This window comes from Sander lucioperca, chromosome 4, assembly GCF_008315115.2.
Source record: "Sander lucioperca isolate FBNREF2018 chromosome 4, SLUC_FBN_1.2, whole genome shotgun sequence".
NCBI lineage: Eukaryota > Metazoa > Chordata > Actinopteri > Perciformes > Percidae > Sander > Sander lucioperca.
In genome coordinates, this window is record NC_050176.1 from 20,133,283 (window position 1) to 20,154,698 (window position 21,416).

The 21,416-nt window shown below is 40.9% G+C and overlaps 3 protein-coding genes across 5 annotated transcripts in view; 1 reads left to right on the forward strand and 2 right to left on the reverse strand.

The window, feature by feature from the left end:
- The window catches only part of dchs2 (dachsous cadherin-related 2), a 44,205-nt gene extending 38,608 nt beyond the window's left edge, over nt 1-5,597 (reverse strand). The window contains exon 1 of the mRNA XM_031302333.2: nt 3,794-5,597. Coding sequence (XP_031158193.1) covers nt 3,794-5,539 — 1,746 coding nt within the window. The 5' untranslated portion in view covers nt 5,540-5,597. The remainder of the gene's footprint in view (nt 1-3,793) is intronic.
- LOC116051742 lies at nt 5,564-9,840 on the forward strand. Of its 3 annotated transcripts, XM_036000950.1 has the most exons (6): nt 5,564-5,646; nt 7,862-7,968; nt 8,066-8,266; nt 8,827-9,032; nt 9,212-9,352; nt 9,557-9,840. In XM_036000950.1, the coding sequence occupies exons 2-6, from the start codon at nt 7,928-7,930 to the stop codon at nt 9,763-9,765; spliced, it is 798 nt and encodes a 265-aa protein (XP_035856843.1). In that variant the 5' UTR covers nt 5,564-5,646; nt 7,862-7,927; the 3' UTR covers nt 9,766-9,840. The 3 variants fall into 3 exon arrangements, with proteins under 3 accessions (XP_035856843.1, XP_031158155.1, XP_031158156.1); XM_031302295.2 differs by lacking the exon at nt 5,564-5,646 and having other exon boundaries at nt 7,629-7,968; XM_031302296.2 differs by lacking the exon at nt 5,564-5,646 and having other exon boundaries at nt 7,629-7,968; nt 9,221-9,352.
- On the reverse strand, nt 9,382-20,162 carry plrg1 (pleiotropic regulator 1). Its single transcript, XM_031302291.2, has 15 exons — nt 19,991-20,162; nt 19,672-19,778; nt 18,610-18,743; nt 18,330-18,383; nt 17,353-17,446; nt 17,124-17,214; nt 16,549-16,647; nt 16,309-16,401; nt 15,423-15,572; nt 15,188-15,289; nt 12,181-12,283; nt 11,944-12,052; nt 11,073-11,212; nt 10,152-10,345; nt 9,382-10,020 (listed from the first exon to the last, which is right to left on the reverse strand). The coding sequence occupies exons 1-15, from the start codon at nt 19,997-19,999 to the stop codon at nt 9,961-9,963; spliced, it is 1,539 nt and encodes a 512-aa protein (XP_031158151.1). The 5' UTR covers nt 20,000-20,162; the 3' UTR covers nt 9,382-9,960.
- Between the last annotated feature and the right edge of the window lie 1,254 nt (nt 20,163-21,416).

The window sequence follows — 21,416 nt, forward strand, 5'->3', positions numbered from 1 at the left end:
CCCCACAATCAAAGGGTGAAGAGTATCACTGCATTGGAAGACAAGAGGCGGCCAGGAGTAAAGACATGCCTCAGAACAAACAGCGATCCTTTCATGTCTCACTGCGCCCGTGACAAGAGACACGTTACAGACAGAACGCTCATTTTCCAGCCATAAAGATGATATCATCTCAGAGTTTATGAACTCTGATCAGAGGGACTTTTTACAGACATGGGTCAAGGTCTGATTCAATGTGTACAGTAACACACCCAGCATGCTTTTGAACTGACTTTACATCTCTTTACGACTGCCAAGAAAACTATTTTAAAATCCTGGAATTCTCCTGATGTCTGTGAATCTGTAACGTACCAGAAGCTTAATAATGCTTAGTCTATATAGTCGAGGCCTGGGATTCCATATCGAGGGACATCATAAGTTTTACACTCCATTTCTACTTTATTAGGTCCACCTAGCAAAGACTAATGCAGTCTAATGCAACAGCCCTGCAATACATCCTACTGTCACCTTCATTGTTATAATGTTCATTTTCTGTTGATGTGACTGTTGAAGTGATGAAGGGAGGTGTTGGAAAATGCCAAACAGCTCCTCAAATGTAAAGATGTACTGCTCTTCCCCTGTTTTATATTCTTGTACATTTATTATCTGAATGTTAGACAACTGGTTAATTGTCAAAAGCAAATTGACATCACCTTCTGCTCTGGGAAATTGTGACAGGCATTTGTCACTATCTTTTTGACTTTTTTGTCAATTTATTGAGCATGTTAAAAAAAAAATACAAACACAAAGTAAAACTTATAAAAAAAATAAAACCGTGATCATCAGCAATAAGCAATAAATAAGCAACTCAAATTTCATAGGCTCACATTTCATTGACTAAATGCTACATCTGAAAAACCAACATCTTAATTGATTATGAAAGCAGCCAAAGTTGCTTTCTTTTTCCACCTCTCACTTTTAACTCACTTCTCTGCCGTTTTGTTTTTTGAAGAGTCTTAGCTCTTTCATACACCTGCTGAAGGTCCACTATTATTCTTTGCCCAGTAAGGTTGTGTAGCAACAAGACTGTGACTTATTTTTGCTTAGTCCAAGTTCTTCACAATTCTGAAGGCAAAACAACCGCACGCGCACCCACACACCCACACCCCCACCCCCACACACACACCCACACCCACACACGTGCCTACATCACTTTATACAGAAAAAGGATGTCACTGAAATACAATGATTTTTAGTTTGAATCAATGCCAAATATCACTAATGTTTACAGAAGATGCATTGGTAGATAAGGCCTCTTTTGTAATGGGCTTCAGCTTGTGCCAGGCTGCAGAGTGTGGTACCAGGCATCACATCTGTCATATCTAAGTCATAGTGCTAAACTGGAGAGAGGGTGTATGTGTGTATGTGTGTGTGTATGTATGTATGTGTGTGTGTGTGTGTGTGTGTGTGTGTGTGTGTGTGTGTGTTTGCACGTGTGTGTGTGTGTGTGTGTGTGTGTGTGTGTGTGTGTGTGTATTTAGGAGGAACACTGATGTCTTTGTGCATACAGACTGAAGGCAACTTTTGTCTTATGAGATGTAAGAAGTAGACAGTGAGACAGAGAGCATAAGATGTTGAATGATAAGACTGGAGACGTCTTTAAACTGCTCTGGTTTGCACGCAAATTCAAGGTTTTTTTTTTTGTAAAACCAAGCTAGTATATATATATATATATATATATATATATATATATATATATATATATATATATATATATATATATATATATATAACTGAGGTAATTGTCAAATGAACTGTCCACACAGGATTGTGTTGTTGAGCAATGGTTCCAAGGTTCCGAAGATTTTTGCCATATTACCCTTAAAATAAAGTAGTCTACTTGTTTCCTTGTCAAGAGCTGCATAATATGTAAACTTGATTTTTTTTTTTTAAATATGTGTATTTTTAGAGGTAAAACTATTCAGCATTTTTCTATTTTGAGTATCTGTGCTGATGTAAACTAGCATAACGCTTCTCGTTTGTCTGAACAGCCCTTGCCCTATCTGAACCGAGTCCTTCATTTCATATGGCTTGTAGGCCCGTACAGGATGGGATGAAACTGTCTTCAGTCATTCAGCCTTAACAATTAAGGCAACTCCATTTTAATGATTTATTGTTCTGTATGTGCAAAAACCAACAAATATTTTGTGGAGCAGAAGTATCTTTTTCTTGTTTCCTAGTCTGTGAATCATCCTCATGACCCCTGAGGTTTATTCTGAGACTTCCGGAAGGGGTCGCAACCCCCATGTTGTGAACTATTGTAGAGAGCGCCTTAAAATTTCACTGTCCGGAAGAATAAGATGAATCTACACAGACAGACTAATATCATTTAAAGGGTCAGTTCACCTTAACTCTAGTGCTATCCTTCCATGCAGATGGCTGTCGGTGTCAATTAGGGCTGCAACTATTACTTTCATTACCGAATAATCTCGAATAATCGAATAGTGTACAAAGTGTCAAAAAAATTGCTAAAAGGGATTATCATAATTTCTCAGAGCTCAAGATGCCATCTTCAAATTGCTGGTTTTGTCTGAGGAACAGCCCGAAACACAACGATCTTCAGTTTACAATGACGTAAAGAGAAAAGCAGCAAATAATCACAATGGAAAAGTTGGAACTGGTGAATATTTGGCATTTTTGCTTGAAGAATTTTCTGAAACGATTAATTTCGTTATAAAAATAGAGTTTAATCTTCTGTTGATTTACTTATTGACTAATTGCTTCAGGTCTAGGGTCATTTGTCCAAATGTTGAGATATTGGCCTCTGAGATTTCTGCCGCCACCCCAATACGATGGAAATAAATGGAATTTAATTTGTGGCGCTATCACAGCATAGCTACATCACATTTAGCCTATAACACTCAATAGTAAACATTTCATCGCAGGGACCTTGTCATGGTTATTCTGGATAACCCACAGACAGAAATAATCGCAAGGGGAACCTATTACAGTTGTTTCTCTGGATCATAAAGAGTAAGTAGGACAATGACACATTGCCGCTGAACATTTAAAAAAAAAATCAGGGCTTTGACCATCAAAAATGAAATTTGCATCACTTCCATTTTTATTGGGTGAGCAGCAGTGTGGTGGCCTAAGAGTTAAAGACACTGCCCATGTGACTGCAGGGTCCCCTGTTTGAAGACTCTAGTGGCTGGCCCCTCTCTCTCTCTCTCTCTCTCTCTCTCTCTATCCAATAAAGAATAAACATATATCTCCCCAAAAACCTGCAACGTTTACTGGGTTAAAGACAAAAATTTCAGGGACGGGTATCTCAAAAACTTGACAATTAAACAAAACTAGTCGCATGGCGAGATACCCCTAAGGGTAAGTGAGAAAATGTTATGTTTTTGTACGCTTAAAAGGTGCACTATGAGTTCCTGCATGGTTTCAGCGCGATTTCATTTTTGTCTCAAATCGTAGGCATCTCTCCTTGATCCGCTAGCTGCCTGCCCCCTGAATACACTGTGAAAATGCCCGGTCTCGGGAGACAACACAGGGGTCCTAAACGTCAAACAAACACTAGGGGCACAGGCTGTGCACCAAAATACAACAAACCACGTTCCAGTCAATGACCGACAAGATGGTTGGGGGAGGGGGTGCTTTTAGAGCAGCAGCCTTAATTTCAGTGAAAAAGACACACTAACCCCCACCCCCTCCCCCAACCATCTTGTCGGCGATTTGAGACAAAAATGAAATTGCGCTGAAACTGTGCAGGAACTCATAGTGCACCTTTAAAGCTGAATATTCTCCAACATACTTGTAAAAAGCAGCTCCCAACGTCACTGTGCTCCGGTATGGACACGTTGTACAGCTGCTTCTGGAACACAGGCTCGTTGTCATTGACGTCCTCCACCAGCACAGTGACTGTCGCTGTGGATGACAGAGCCGGTTCCCCTCCATCCGCCGCCACCACCAGGAACCAAACCTCCATCTGTGTCTCTCTGTCCAGAGCAGCAGCGGTTGTGACCAGGCCCGACTCCGGGTCGATGCTAAACAGGCTCTCCTGGTTGGACTCCAGGATGGAGTATGTAACATCTGAGTTGACGCCCTCGTCTGCATCTCGAGCCCGCACCTGGATGAGAGAACTCCCCTGAGGAGCGTCTTCAGAAATGCTGACGATGTACACATCCTTCTCAAAAACTGGGTGGCAATCATTGGTGTCAGCCACCCTGAGGAGAAGCACCATCTCGCTGCTCAGAGGCGGGCTCCCCGAATCTGATGCTTGCACCTTCAACTCGTACAGATCACTTTCTTCCCTGTCCAGCTCTGCGTTCACACACAAAGCGTACAGGAAATCATCTGTCTGCTTCAGTGTGAACTTCCCATCATCCTCCTCAAGCGTCACAGCGACCCTCTCCTCCTTAAAGTCGTGGTCCGACACTGAAATCCGGGCAACATAGTCCCCGATCGCTGCCGCCTCTGACACCACCGCATCCCCTGTCTCACTGAGAAACATCACGCTGATGGTGGGACTGTTATCGTTGATATTAAGAACCTTCACGCCCACAAAAGTGCTGCTGTGCTCGGGCTGAGCCCCGTCATCTCTCGCGCTGATGATCAACTCGTGAAAAGCCTGCGTCTCGTAATCAAGCGGCTTGTTGAGATACACCACCCCGCTGCTCTCGTCGATGGAGAACACCTCATTCGGGTCACTCTGCCGCCTGTTAATCTCGTAAGTGACTCTCCCGTTGTCGCCCAGGTCCAGGTCAGCGGCGTGGACCTGACACACAGAGGACATCAACGGAGCATCCTCGGACAGCGAGGCGTGATATTCAGTCTGGTCGAACACGGGAGGGTTGTCGTTCTCATCCACGACGCGGACGTTCACCTGAAGGGTCCCCGTCCTGGCTGGGATGCCACCATCAAAGGCCTCGATGGCGAGGGAGTAAAAGTCCTGCGTTTCTCGGTCCAGTTTGCTTGTGAGGATGAGATCCAGACTTGGGTGGTTCTCGGATCCACTGCGATACTCCAGTCGGAATAAGTCCCCCATCTCGCTCTCTGTGATCCTGTATCCCTGGGTACCAAACTCCCCCTCATCCCCATCTTTAGCAACTTCAAGCTGAAACTGACTCCCAGGGGGGCTCAGTTCTGATATTTCCAAGTCAACCTCCTCTGTGGGGAAAACGGGTGAATGGTCGTTCACGTCTGTCACCTCTAGTTTCACTTTTATCATCTCTCCTGTGAGAGTGGCCGCCACGAATTCATACTTGTCCCTGCTCTCTCTGTCCAGGATCACAGCTGTGGAGATGATCCCTGTGTCTGCGTCTATTTCCAGGTCTCTGAACACGTAAGAGTCTCTGCTCTCGGAGATGAAGAATCCAGTGCTCGGCCTGCTTAACACCGCACCCAGATCTCCAACGATGGTTTTGGCAGGCAAACCCTCTTTAACAGACAGCGTCAGGTTGAACACCTGTCCGAAAGACTGCGCGCAAAGCAGCGACAGCACGAGCGTCCTAAGGAGCGACGTTGCGCCATTGTTGCGACCCATTGCTCCTTTCCACATGGCTTTTAAACTCTTGGTTTTGCGAGTGGAAGTTTTAGGCTACATATTTCAGTATCGAATGCACCCTCCTCAATCACATTTCAGAGCTCCTCTCCAGACAGAAACAGGTACACGCACCGTGCATTATTTCTTTTTTGCGCGCGGAAAAAAAACAGCCAGCAGTCATTCTCCATCCCAATATTTCAGCAGCTTATTGCGTGATTTTGGAGTCTCGACATCCACACATCTAGTAACGTAAATCCGCTGGGCTTCTTCACACATCCTGGCACTGAGTGGCCACAGAGCACTGCACTGTTTGAACTGAACACACCTCCTGGCAGGCGGCACGGCCCACGCTGATCGGCTCCATCTGTGGCCCTGATTGCTTAAGATTTAATTAGGCCGAGAGATTACCCACAGTGCCGCGTGCTCAAAGGTGCCATAGTAGCCCATGTTATGTTTGACCAGTTGGAGATCATAAAGTGTGCAGAAAAGTAGAGGAACTCCAGAAAAAGTGTGCAGAGTGAACTGTTGTGAGAAAGTTGAGCTCATACAATCTGTGATTCAGCCTGCCTGATTTTGGTAAATTGGTTAGAATTAAGCCAATAAATAAGACGTTTAAAGAGGTTTATTTATTTTGGCAAAAGTCCACAAGGTATTGGGATGGCTCCCTCTACTGGTAAACACTGTGGAATTTTTCTGTAACTGCCCCCAACTGACAAAAAAAAAACTAATTATCTGGCCAATTAGGGGCTCAAATTAGTGTCAGTAACATATTAAGTGGGAAATAACGAAGAGGATTAGGGCCACACGTGAAAAATATATTTGAGTTCTGAGACTTTCAACTAAACTATAGTTTGAAATTCTGTGGTTGTCTATCACCCTTTGTAAACCTGTGACAACAACTTTGTGAATATGTAGAAACGACTTGTATCCTTATATAATTCTGAGAAGTGTGCACAGTCTGCATGACATGGAAGTGTTACACGCACCCTGACGTTTAAGTTAATGGCGTTGTTGCCATTGTTCGATGAAGTTATAGTGGGGAGGGTCCACAGCTTTCAACTTTGACTCTACACTCAGGTGTTCAAAAAGCAGTCCTTTGATAAATAGTGCACATATAGGGCTGGGCAATATATCAATATTATATCGATATTAATATATGAGGCTAGATATCGTCTTAAATTTTGGATATCATAATATCCTGATATGATACAAGTGGTCTTTTCCTTGTTTTAGAGGCTGCATTACAATAGAGTGATGTACTTTTCTGAACTTACCAGACTGTTCTAGAAGTTCCATAACCCTAACCCACAGTTATTATATCAACATAACTGATGATTACTTATCAAAAATCTCATTGTGTGCATATTTTGTGAAAGCACCAATTGTCAACCCTACAATATCGATATCGAGGTATTTGGTCAAAAATATCGGGATATTTGAATTTCTCCATATCGCCCAGCTCTATGCACATATTATTATTTGTTGATATATAAGCATTGGTATCTTCATCATTTCACACACTCATTACTGACCCTTCTTTGAGGAAATAAAATTAAGACAGGACATTAAAACTAACCAAGATCAGCATAGAAAACGTGATAAATAAGGCTATAGACAGGATTAGCTTTATATAAACAATAAGGACATACAAATATAATCTAAAAATACAAATAAATACATGAATAAAAATGGAAACACAATATCATTAAGTTGTGGTTGCTTTTTACTTTTAATTTCAGTATTTCTGTAACATTTAAATCATTATAAATGAAAAGCTCCTTGCTACAAATGCTTTGTAAATATATTTCCAAAGTAAAATAATCCACTGGATTACAAATAAACACCAAACATGGAAAAGGTTCCGTCCTATAACAGTGACAAGGTTTTCTAAATCATTCCAAAATATCCTAGAGAAAATACGCTGAGAGAATAACTTTCCTTGACTAGTCCACAAAAATGACACCTTGTAATTAATATCAATTAAAAACCTAATAAATGATATGAGGCCTTCCATTTTACATTTACACTTTTTGGTCACATAGCTCTAGCAGCACCTTGATTGTCATTGTGCAGCCCTCGTTGGTCCTGCAGGGCTTAGCAGCCATCATGTAGCCTCCCATTGGTGCTTGCAAGCATTGTTACCAAGCAACAGATGTAACCTTAGCTGTATAGCAGAGTAAACAAGCAGCATAGCTACCAAGTCTCCCTTTGTCTGGGTCAGTTTGTTCAGTAACTCCACAAACCCCACCACAGAAGCTTCCAATACAGGATTGTTTTCTTACAGAGTTGAGTGAAAGAGAGCTAAAAATGCCATCTCATGTTATGCTCTCCTACCAGTGGGATGACCAGGCTCTGGTGAAAAAGATATACAACCGCCTTAAAGAGGATGGTCTGCCAGTGTGGATGGATATCGAAGGAGGGGTGACAGGGAACATAAACGACTCGTAAGTACAGAGGAATCATAATCATTGATGGGATAAATGAAATGTATGAGTTAAGCTGTGTGTGTGTGTGTGTGTGTGTGTGTGTGTGTGTTTTCAGGATGGCTGCAGGTGTGGAGGAGGCTTGTGTGATTTGTCCGTTCATGACTCCAGCTTACCAGGCGTCCCGCAGCTGTAAGAAAGAGCTCAACTATGCAGACAGCAGGGAGGTCATGATCGTGCCGGTGATGCTGGCCAACGACTGGGAGGCCAGTGAGTGGCTGGGGCTGATCACTGCAGGCCTGCTGTGGGTGGACTTCAGGTGAAGAGGCCTTTCAAAGAGGACAGGGGACACACTTTTAAACCACTTCATCCCCTCGAAAGGTTAAATGGATCAAAACTGATTTTGGTACAAAGAGAGTATTTTAGAATTTGCATTATATGCATGCAATTAACATCTGGGGACGGCCTCTAGCTCACCCGGTAGAGCGTGCGCCCCATGTAGGCATGAGTCCTTTGCAGCGGTCCGGGTTCAAATCCAACCTACGGTCCCTTGCTGGGTGTCATCCCCCCCCCCACCACGCCTTTCCTGTCTATGTCTACTGAAGTTACAAGCACAAGGCATGATTTACGAGTCAAAATTCGTAAATCACGCCTTGTGCTTGTAACTTCAGTGTCGCACAGGAACATAGGAAACGCGTGTGTCCGTCGCTCAGACTTGGTGAAACTTCACTGTTAAAAATATTCCCCCACAAATTTGAATTACACACGCATGTAATGATTCTACAGCGACACAACTTTTTTTTTTACAAGCAAATTATTAATGAGCCATATTTGAGCCCATAGATATTTTACAACTTACTATCAATGGTCTTTTTTTAGAAATGCAGAGAATGATGAGGAGCACTTTGAGATGTGTCTCAGGTCTCTGGAGGAGGAGATCGTGTTTAACGCCGGTCACCTCCTGGAAGTTGAAGAACCTGCAAGAGAGGAGGTGGATCTGCCAGAACCATCAAAACCCCGTCTGAAGAAGAAACCAGGACGAGGGTTTCGCCATGCGCTCTCAGACCTCTACATCCATGACTTAGGTAGAAAACAGATATGAAAAGCTCCAAAAAAAGTTCCTTTTAGGGACTAAGAATATCTGTACAAAACCCTTTATTCTGAATAGCAATCTGAGCCTTGCAGATTGAAATTTAACTACATGGACGTCTATTAAAACGTGTGTATGTGAGGCAATCTTTTGTGTTGTGACGTGATTTTACAGGTGAGCAAGATGAGCAGCCAACCGGTGACACCAGAAACACAGTGGAGCTCAATGAGACACTTGGAGATCAATGTTACTGGGTGGAGATTAAGGGTGACGGCTGTAAGTACTACAGGAACGCGGTCACCGACAGATACCTGGGTAAGTACACAAACAAAAGAAACGGCATGTATGTGAAAAATTTACTTTTTTTATTAAACTGAGCAAAATAAAGTTCACATTGCAAACCAGAAAAAAGGGCACCGTTGTTTCCACGTCTGTACAACTGGCAATTTCGGGACAATACTTTTTTGTTCTTTTTCTCTCCAAACAATTTTTCAACACACCGTGTCTGTCCTTCTGCAGGGTTTGACCCCAGCAGTGAGCAGGTCCTCTCTGCGGCCAGTCCGTCTGTGTCTGAAGAGTGGCTGCTGTTGGTGGATCAGACGGACCAGAGCTATCAGAGAGCCGTCGTCATCAAGAACAAACACTCGGGGAGGTTCCTGGCAGTCCAAAATGGCCACTTCATTGGACTAATGTCGTACAATGAAGACTGCAAATGGTTTTTAGAATAAAACGAGACAATTTAACTGCATTTCAGAATGTGGTTGCTTCTGTCAAAGACACATTAGTTCTAATAAAAAAAAAAATAATAAAAAAAAAGCAGTAGCAAGCAAAACTTGATGGGTGTATCTACAATAGGAGGTTTGGTAGAAATAAAAATAAAACATTGTTACTGTGACAAGATGAACAAATAAAAAAAAGAAGCATTAGAATCTTTTTCTCTTGAGGATTTCTGGTTTCCAGTTGACTGGATGGGTTTCTTCTGTCTGCAAGAAAGAAAACAGAGTTGTCAAATTATCTATCTGCTAGCTATATATATATATATATATATATATATATATATATATAAAAATGCACTAAAATATGAACTGACTATACACATAATCATATAACTCACAGCCGTGTCGTCCTCTTTGTATACTTTAATGGTCTTGTCAGCCTCGGCGGTGATCAGTCGGCTTTCTGAGTTGTCGAACATGCAGGCAAAGATTCCCGACTCGCTGTCCAGAGATCCAGGCTGCACAGCTGCATGAATCCGCTGGAAGTTGTAGCCTGTCCTCCAGTCCCACAAGTGGATGGTTCCATTGTCGGCTACAGAGAGAACAAAAAATGTGGATGATTGATCACAAGTTTAATGCGCTTATAACTCAATACTGTAATCACCTGTATCATTAAAAGGTACATTGTGTAGGAATTTATCCCATCAAGCGGTGAAATTGTATTTTGCATTCAAACGAATAGTGCTCTCTAGCGCCTCACTTTCTCAAATGTGTGTTGCAACTACGGTAGCCGTTATGTACCAAGAAGCTATGACAACATGTCTTCCAATTTTTGCTTTTTTGGCGACGAGGATTCCTTCTCCCGTGGCTCGGCATAAGTATGATCCTCCATTATGAACTAAAGTGCAGTGCAGGCTTTCAAATTTGCCGGGGCAGTGACAAGCGCCTCTCACTGATCTCCTTCTCCGTTTCAGCCGGGTAGGCTAGTGCTTTATGTCCCTCTCAGCGATTATAGTTTTTCAAGATGGCGGAACGACATGGAAGACTCCTTGGGCTTGCCCGTCCAATGTAAATATAGATAAGAAATTCTTTGCTTACGAGGATAAGTCAGATCACTGGCAGAGGTCATTTTACACCAATGAGGACATATTTATGAATGAAGACATTGATTTTAGCTAATAAAATACTTAAAAAACACTACACGGTGTACCTTTAAGTCAACATTAACCCTGATAAAACTTGATAATCTATTATTAAGAATTACAAGTTCAACATTTTCTGTAGACAAAACAAGAGACAGTGTAGCTAGTGATGAATACCTCCAGACACCAACACGCCATCAGAGTTAACGGCAAGAGTGTTGATGATGGCATTGTGGCCCGACAGGTTCTGGATGAAGTTGCCATCTGGGAACATCCACTGCTTGATGTTATCAGCAGAACCAGAGGCAAACGTGTATCTGTAAAACACAGGATAAGATAAGATGACAACATGTTAAGAACATTACAACCTCTTAATTGGCTGTATAATGGGTGGATTATAATCCCTCGGGTCAGTCGCCTTAATGCAATACTCAAAAAGAGCTTTGACTGACGGTCATTTTTTATTATTAATTCATGTTCCAATTAAGCTCTGTAAAATAAAAATAAAATGGCAAATGCCCATCACAAGTTTCCAGTCTTCAAACTGCTTAGCTTATTTTGTTTTAACAATTCAAACTGCCAAATATATTTGATTTAATGATACATAACTGAGAAAAGCAACACGTCCTAAAAATTGGAAACCAGCTAATGTGCTCTGGTTTATTGACATTTTCTTTAAACCAATCACAATCGTCTTGGGCGGTGCTAAGCGCCGGACGCAATAATGGTGCCTCTGCCAAATAGCCTCGGGAAGGAACTTGTTTTGATGGAACATGTGTACGTTCAAAAGTTGTTTTAGTCGTGCAACAGAAAACTCAGATAGGACAGACTAGTCTAGCTAGCTGTCTGGATTTACCCTGCAGAGATCTGAGGAGCAGTTAACCATAGTCCTCATAAATCCACCGGAGTTTAAAATTCCAACACAAAGAAAGCGGAAGGCGATGGACATCTGGCCGAAATGAGGGACATCTGGCGGCTCTTCCGGCGGCACCGGAGCAATCCCGGAAATGAGTCGTCGAGGATATAGACTAAGGGTTGGGTAACTTACTGTCTGGGGTGCAGCGCCAACGTTCGGACAGACTTCTTGTGGTTGGTCAGAGTTGCTCTGGTTTTTCCAGCAATCAGATCCCACAGCCTGATGGTTGAATCGTGGCTGCCTGCAAGAAGTTAATCAGCTGAGGTGAAAAGTTGAAGCCCAACCAATCAGCCATAACTTTAATGATTATACAGAATAGTTTGTTAGGAATTCTTGGGATTGCTCAAAAATAAAAAAAAAGGTATTTACCAGTGATGACTTGTGGTTCTGCCGCCTGGCATCTCACTGTGGCCACAGTGTTGGTGTGGCCAGTTAGTGTGTGTACGTTAGCTTTTGTCCTGATGTCCCACACCTTCATGGACAGAGAAGAAATCCAATTAATTTCCTTACTTAATCCTGCAGAGGCCTACTTACTTACACATCATATTCAAAACATAATCAACTACAGACCCCTGATGGAAGGATTGTCTCTCTAAACACCGGTCCATTCGGACACCTTTCCTCTTTTTTTTTTTTTTTTTTTTTTTTAAGTGGGAGAGATAAATTCTATTTGAACTCAGATGCACTGCCCACCACACAACACCTCACTATGACCAAGTAAAAATCCAGAATGAGTATGTTGTTCATTATCTAACTATTCTCCCATAGTTCAATAAGTGCTGCATAGATATAAGGTGACAGATGCAGACATCGGATGGCCAGAAGTTATTCATACCATGGATAGGGCTGGGTAGCGAATTTAATGCTTTTTAGTAGGGGTGGAACGGTACATGTATTTGCACTGAACCGAAACGGTACGGGCGTCAAGGTTCGGATCATGAATTTACACGGAGAATACACGGTATAAAAATAAATAAAACTTGCGTGCAAATTAATTCATGTAATGCGGAACTACTGTTAGATACACAGGTTCTTTAAGGACACCTAATCTGTAGCCCCATCTTAGCTCTGAAGCTCTGCATGCTTCTACCCAGATCTAATGTTTGTGATTGGCTGTTACACGTCGTAGAGGCATTCAGGAAAAACTCTATGTTACACAGTAGTAGCAGTAGTAGTAGTCACGTAGTAGGCACTGAAACAGAAATAAAAAGATTTGTGCCGTAAGGTTGTAATTTAATTTTGTTTTATAAAATAAAAAACAAAAAAAGTATTGTTTAAGATCCGGTGTCGATGTCACGGTATTGGTACTGACATTTTTTTTAGCGATACCCAGCCCTAACCACAGATAAGATAAAGAGCATAACACAAACCAAAACAAAAAGGTGACCAGGGGCCTATTTCACAAAACCAAGATAAGGGATTAAGCCGGGATTTATCAGTTATCCTGGATGATTTAAGCCTTGACTCGGTTTCACAAAAGTGGAGGCACATAAATCACCATGGAGATTTATTCTGTGCAGCTAGCCTGCTCCCGACCAGGCTAACAGCCAGGATTTATTTAATCCTGGAACCTTTTCTGATCACCCAGCAGTGGTTTTACCCTATTGTTATCAGCCTGCATTAAAATACAACAAGTGCATATTACTGTTCATTTAAGTACTGTTATTATTTAAAGTTGGGACCATAATTTTTTTTTAATAATTATTCATGTGACAGTCATTGTTAGTTATATTGCTGTATGAAGACTGCTGTTCATATTGTTGTTAGAAGTTTGATGAATATATTATGACAGTTGTTGAGATAATTAGAAAAGGCTGATAAAATTTCAAATGTGTTTTAAATTAAGTCTGTTACTAAGGGCAATACATAAAATGCTGCACATTTCTATAGTTGACCAATGCACCTTGAATTATTTTAGTTGATTCATTTTTTTAAATTCTTTAACAATAAGGATCAGGTTTGTTCCACTTCCATGTGCATGGTATTTGGCATTCTTAGCACACAAATTGTGTTGTCCAGTAAACTGGGAACTATAATTTGGGAGGATTGTACAATTTAAAGAACATGGTTGGTTTTTGATGTTATGTTTTGCTGGGGGGGGGAATAACTGATGAATATACTCTGTTCCATTCATGTTTACAGTGTGCATGGAATTTATCACTTAATTATCTTTATAGTTTCTAGATTTTAGAGTCCAATTTCTTTAGTGTCTTTATTTTCTATGTCCACAAGGGAGCAAGGCATATAATATGTAGAGAAGGAAACTCGTCCTCTATAAAAAATAAAAAAAAACGCGGACCGACTGAATGATAGTCTAAAAATATACATGTATGAACTACTGCTCTTAACTGAAACCATTCAATGAGTCACTGTCATTTGCAAAAGCAAACAGTTGTACACTTTGCATTAAAAGCGAGCAGTGGAAGTTAATATGAGTGGAAGTTAATATGACTTAAATTTATATTTTAGCCCATGAGAGAGAGGGAGGAACAGAGTGAAAGAGATATTTACGCATCATACTCTAGCATTGTAGAAAATTGATCTTGATGGTAAATTTCCTGAGTAACATTATCTTCTGCTTACTTTTAAGGCAAAGAGTACAACTGTTAATTTGTGCAAATGATTAGTAACCTAATCCTTGAATGGTATGATTATGACGGTTTCAGTTCAGAGCAGTGGTCAGTTAATGTATATATTTAGGCTATTTACGCATTCAGTCGGTCCATGATCGTCTGCTACGCTTTCTCTCGCTGTTTCATTACAGCGGCCGTGTTTCTTTTCTTTTTATACAAAAAATGTGTTTCACATCATCATACTTCCACAAGAAGCTGCTGCTCACTCTGTATAAAGTATGTACAATGCGTATTCTCCATTTTGGCATCAGTAAATCTGTGATCGACCTCGCGGTCTTTTGAGGAAAGCCGTGGACGCGCGTCTATCTGAATTACTTCAGCCTGGCTCAACCTAGTCGCTCCTCCTCAGCCTGGCTTGGCCTTCATGAAACGCACCAAGCCAGGCTGCACAGATTAGACTAGGTCAAGCCTCGCTTTATCGGTTATCCTGGATTTATATATTCTGCTTTTGTGAAACAGCCCCCAGGAGCAGACCAGACAGGATGTTTAGAAAAGAATTCAGAAACTGGAATGAAATTCTGTAGGACAACGCTGTTCCCCGAATCTCAAAGTGTCTAAAACCGTTTCCAGCAGTAAGGTCATTTTCACATCCATGTGACTTTTGTTTACATGCTTTGGGTCACTTGTAACACAGGAAATGTAAATAAATAAAAAACGAGAAGCCTTTCTTAAAACATAAACTGAACCTGTAAAGTTAAGTTCATTCATACATTTAACAGCGAACGTGCAAAGTACGAGCTTACCCTTGCTGTGGCATCTCTGCTGCATGTCACCAGCACGTCAATAGTCGGATGTAGGTCTATATCATACACGGCACTGAGGTGTCCGTGGTAGTGTCTGATGACCTAATACACAGATCCACATTGTCAGGAGAATGTAGAAATACTGTACATCAAATCAACTGAAATGTCTTTTTGTGGCCCTTTAAGACTTAAGTGAGTCCACCCCATTAACCTGCCTCTCATTACAATGTCTGACCTTGTTGTACTCCAGATCCCAACACTTGACTTGCTTGTCCTCTCCACAGGAGAACAGGTAGGGGCTTCGGTTGCTGACCGCCACCCCACGCACTGTACTGATGTGTCCAGTCAGGGAGAGTTTCAGTTTCCCACTGGCCAGGTCCCAGATCTGTCAAGACAAACCACACGAGAGTCATACTATGAGAATTATACAACATTTCTAGAACTAGTGTCTCCAGAGGGCCATCTTGAAGTGGCAGGAGGACGGACATTATCAGAAAAAGGCTGCAGTTGTGGATTCTGAAATAAAGTTATTTTGATATTGCTTATGGGTCCAAAAGAAAAGGTATGATATGTGGCTGTTAACAGCAGAGTGTTAAATAATGCTGCTATCAACCATTCCGGATCAATAAGACAGGTGATTTATACTAAATATTAAGATACTAGTTACTAAGAAATATGAGATACTAAATAATAACATTATAATATAATTTACCAGGGTAGGTGAGGGGAGTGCGGAACACAAAATCTTAAAAAAAAGGTGCTCAGACATCATAAGTCATTTTCTCTTTCACCCACATTGTTGGTCAGTGTGCTAAATGGGACCACACTGAGAGAAGTTCATGACAACTGAGCCAACTTCAATTTGCCGATGAAGACCACAAGATGGGATTGAAAGCTCTGGGAGATAGAAAGTAGATTACTTTGTCAAACTGCTGTTCCCATGTCAGAAAGGAGCTTTCATACTAATCATTTCTTGTTTTGTATTGTTCTTATACAACAAGACGATCAAAGGATGAAACTTGAAATAAAATTTGTTATTATCTCTGACGTTTTACCCACAAAATAGTGAATCACAGAAAAAAAACTAAGAAGTGAAAATGATTATTTTAAGCTCTACTCACCTTTATGGTTCTATCAGCAGACCCGGTGACAAACCACTGATTCCCTGGCTCCACGGCGATGGACCTCACCCAGCCGAGGTGACCACTGATGACCTATCAGATAAAACACACTACTGTTAAAAAGAACACAGAGGACACATCCCAGATGCCTCGCTTTGGCATCAGCATGTCCAGTAGATTTACAGATAAAAAGGAAAATATAGCATAAAAAAGGTAAAAAAATAAATAAAATATGGTTACCCGGAACAGTTTCCATGGTGGATGCCACTGGGGTTTAGGCATGGTTGGCGCTTTCCTGGCGAGTGTAGAATTTCTGGTGCCGCCTCCCTCCAAGAGTGACTAAAATAAATACATTAATTCATTATCCGCTCTGCACATCTTACAGCGATTTTACAGCAAGAGTAAACAGTAGGGCTGCACAGTATATCATTTAAAAAAAAAAAATGTTATCGTCATCTTGGGCAATATACATGTCGCGAAAGACACTCAGTTATCAGTAGGAAACTGCACTTTAAAGTGTAACTGGCCTTTTTTTTTTAGTGGTGCCTTTCATGTTCAATTCAATTAGTTATATTCTTTCCAAAATAGAATATTAGAAATTATTTCCTTTCATTCGTTTTAAATTCAACAAGCAATTTGTTGTATTTTAGCAGAATACTGAAAGCAGCAGAACTGAGTACACTTTAATATCTGTTCATTTATCGCAAGTAATATCGTTATCGCGATAGTCAACGACCTTATCGCACATTTCCCCTCGTATCGTGCAGCCCTAGGAAACAGGATATCTCATCAAGTGGAAATACGCTTCAACCTACCACAGCAGTCGATGGAGGGTGAGATCTCTCCGCTCCTCCTGCATGTCGATGGATGTCACCGACACTGGCAGCAGTGCGGCTTACATCCAGCCTAAAATTCAACAATATGAATAAATTGTGTCAAAATCCTCAAAGTTCTGGAAATGTACCTCATCTTGAGTCATTATGCCAAATGACTACCAATAACTTACTCAACTGAAACACTGTGGAGGGAAAAAAATGTGTTTACCTGGCTTGTGAGGGTGGCAAAGCCAGCGCCATGGAGTGGATTCCTCCCTCACTTGGATTCCTGTGCATCGTAGTGTCAGCAGTCAAAGCTACTCCTATTGAATGAAAAATACTTTTATAAAATACTAGAATAATGCCGATGCAGTTCATTGACTCTGTTCAGACCAATTACATGCATGCAGCTTGGTTAAATTAAAAGGAACACGACGACTTATTGGGGCTTTAGCTTATTCACCGTAACCCCCAGAGTTAGATAAGTCCATACATACCCTTCTCATCTCCGTGTGTGTTGTAACTCTGTCTGACGGCTCCACCGCTAGCCTCGCTTAGCACAGATCCTGGAGGTAACTGGCTCCATCTAGCCTACTGCTCCCAATAAGTGACAAAATAACACCAACATGTTCCTATTTACATGTTGTGATTTGTATAGTCACAGCGTGTACAAATAACAAGGTCACATGAGACACAGCCATCTTCTAACCGTATATAAACTGGGAACTATATTCTCAGAAAGGCGAAGCAGTGCTACTTCTGCTACTTGGGCGGAGTGATTTGCTCGCAGCACCTGAGAAGCCCCGTGGTGAGGAGCAGAGAGTAACAACAGTGCTTTTCAGGTGTTGCGCTAATCACTCCTCCCAAGTAGTAGCAGTGCTTCGCCTTCTGAGAATATAGTTCCCAGTTGGTATACGGTTAGAAGATGTAACCTTGTTATTTGTACACGCTGTGACTATACAGATCACAACATGTAAATAGGAAAATGTTGGTGTTATTTTGTCACTTATTGGGAGCAGTAGGCTAGATGGAGCCGGTTACCTCCAGGATCTGTGCTAACCGGGCTAGCGTTGGGGGCGTCAGACAGAGTTACGAAACGCACGGAAATGAGAAGGGTATGTATGGACTTATCTAACTCTGGGGGATACGGTGAATAAGCTACAGTCCCAATAAGTCGGCGTGTTCCTTTAATAGCACAGTACTTACCAGGTCCAGAGGGATAAGCATGTGTCCCGGTGATCAGGTAGTCTGGGTCATCCCCTGAAACATGTAAAAACAAAACAAAACAAAAACACCTCAAATGAGCTAGTTTTGGAGCATCAATATTCAGGAAAACAACAAGCAATTATCTTAAATTAAACCAAAATAAATGATAAAAACTAAATATTAAATACTGGGCTTTCAATAACATCCCTGCATTGATGTTTTCTCTATAAATAACTGTTCTCTAACTGAGGGTAAAATGTAGAGTTTGTTTCATCCCCACCTGGCTGTGTGTAGCTCTGGTGGCCTAGCATACTGCTAGGAAGAGCCATTCGGTCTTTCCCTTCCTTCAGGACAGGCATGTGTAAAACTGCATTATAATCCGCTGTCATTTTCACACTCATCTTCAACTTGTGGCTGAAAATACACAAGACAATAACGCATTATTTTCTCCTTCAAAATCACTCATGTGCTCCCTCTACTTGGCAAATGAGCATAATTTATGTCTGATATAAAAGCACAAACACTACACCGTTCATTGTTTTAAACAGTTAGGTTAGAAGTGAGCAATATGGGTACAATCGTCTCTCATGGTATGGTATGAAACCATATAAAATAATACAGATATATATTAAAAATAACTTGACCTATTTTTGGTTAATCCAATAAATGAAATACCTGACAAAATCCATGTAACATTACTTCTTCACATTAAAAAAAATTATATTACCCTACAGCAGTCTCACAATGTATTCCATTAAATATCGGCCGACCCAATATTTGACATGCAATTCAATATATATTATTAAAAATGTCAACGACAATGAATTTTAAGGATATTGCCCAGCCCTGAGTTTAAGTGCCTCCTATCTCTTATAAGCCGCCTTGCAAGAACACTTACATTCTCACATTCTTTGTCTTAAATTACAAGTACACAGACATTAACGTTAAGGTTTACAGAAAGCTGAGAAGGGAAGTATTTCTTTGCCCATTGTCCCTTGTTACACAACTTAAAAAATTCAAACAGCTAGTATAATAATAATAATAATAATAATAATAATAATAATAATAATTTCGACAAGCCTCAAGATGTGACATTTATCATGATCATGAAAGGAGTAATAAATAAAACGTCACTGTTCTTTTCTTCCCCCTCATAGTCTAATTTACAGCACAAACTGTTGCACCTAAACTAGTCAAAGCTGGCCTGGACTAGATTAACACATGTAGACCAAGGATAGTTTTAAACCCATTTTAAGGTTTGTATACTTGTTCAAACAAAAGGAATACAGTTCAAAGTGCTCTGCAACAGGTAGTAATGAAAACTGCCTTCATGTGGAATTACCTTTCCTCATCCTGTGCGACGGATTTCGCATGGTCGGACACAAACATATCATGCGTCCTTTTAAGAGACCTGAAGACCAAAGTGTGGACTGAGTGCTTCTGGACATCCTGTAGAAGAAAATAGTTATATTTAATACAATTATAATTAAACAGAACAAAAACAGCACGGTTTAAAATTACTCTACCCTTGAATGAGAGTTATAGAGACAAGAAATCGTATCGTAAACGTAACGCGATTCAGCAATTAGCCGGGCCCGTTGTGTGGCGCTTTACCGGGAGCAAAAGAAAAAGCTACGAAAAGACTTCAAACATCCGCTTACCTCGGCCATTGTGGTGATATGAACACGGATAAAGCACCACAGCTGAATAAACTACTTTTTTGAGGATTATTGTTCGGTTGCACTCAAAAATATATCACAATCCTGAAAACATGACCATCACCACAAGCCGACGACGACCGTACGCCCCGGAAGTAAACAATACAAACAGCAGCTAGCAGTTTGTCTGCGCCACCTATTGGTCAGGAGGTGTAAACCAATACAATTCTGCAATACACCCTTGGATGCATTATACATCCATGCAGTGGCGGATCTAGAAAATTTGACATGGGGTGGCAAAAGGTCTTGGCAGGATGGCATTGGAAGACGGTACACGGAAACCCCCATATGTAGCTTGTGTGGCAAACAGATGAAAAACTGTAAAACTGCATAACATAATTCTATCATTTGTTTGACCTTTTGATTGATCATAATTACTGATATAGTAAGACAAATAGAAAATAATGTCTTATTTTATCAGTTATGATCAAACAAAAGGTCAAACAAAATAAAGTGTAAAACATCATTAGATAATGTATTTATATACTGTATGTACATATTTACATATCTAACCCTATAACATATACAACAGAATAGATATAGAAATAGCTAAAAAGAGAGTGTCCTTCACACAAGGAGCGAGATCCTGCGGATCCACGAGACTACGCAGGTGAAGTGGTGCTCCCCGTGTGAAAAGCCCTTTATTCCCACAATGGGGAAATTCTCACTGTTGCAGCAGCGAGGTATAGGGATAGCTTCATATTTCGCTTCCTTTACGACAACTTTTAACATGTGCAAGATAAACATGAGCAGCTTTTCAAATCCAACATAAAAAGTATTGGACAGTTTGAATAAAAGTAAAAAAAAAAAAAAAAAAAAAATGTTTTACTGTGGTAAATGCACATCTTAAATAATAGGTAGTTGCTGAGCGCACATGGTTATTGGAGTTAGAGAAAATGGCATCCCAACTGGCGCATACTTGGGTGTACTGCTCTTGTGCAAAGACATCCATCTTTTTCCTTTCCATATTTCATAAAGTGTTCTTTCTTTGCCATATTTTTAGCCTGACATGGTCATACTCAGATTCTAGTCTGACAACTTCCCGACCTCGAATGTTGTGGGCGGGGCTAAGTTCGGCTGGCATCCAGGCTACCATATTTTGGGAATCATCAGAAATCATTACAGTCATACTGTATATTCAAACATAAACAAACTGGTATACGATAGCAACAATAGAATCAAAGATAGAATGGAATAGAATCAATAACCATTTGGATTGAAAACATAAGAATACATGTTGTTGTTGTTGTCATAACGACACACTATGAATACTGGGACTCAACTTTACTTCTGACACAAATTCACTCAGACAGCAGTTTGTATCAGAGAGTCATTTGACTGTGACAATCCAAAGGTGCAGATTGCAACG

Excerpts from the sequence above, each read along its gene's own strand:
- LOC116051742 (XM_031302295.2), top strand. The coding sequence starts at position 7,832 with ATGCCATCTCATGTTATGCTCTCCTACCAGTGGGATGACCAGGCTCTG. Across the intron at positions 7,969-8,065 it reads ACAGGGAACATAAACGACTC|GATGGCTGCAGGTGTGGAGG; the intron begins GTAAGTACAGAG and ends GTGTGTTTTCAG. Across the intron at positions 9,353-9,556 it reads GGTCACCGACAGATACCTGG|GGTTTGACCCCAGCAGTGAG; the intron begins GTAAGTACACAA and ends GTCCTTCTGCAG.
- plrg1 (XM_031302291.2), bottom strand. Across the intron at positions 18,744-19,671 it reads GTCGCACAGGATGAGGAAAG|CCACAAGTTGAAGATGAGTG; the intron begins GTAATTCCACAT and ends GTGTATTTTCAG. Across the intron at positions 18,384-18,609 it reads CCAGAGCTACACACAGCCAG|GGGATGACCCAGACTACCTG; the intron begins GTGGGGATGAAA and ends TACATGTTTCAG.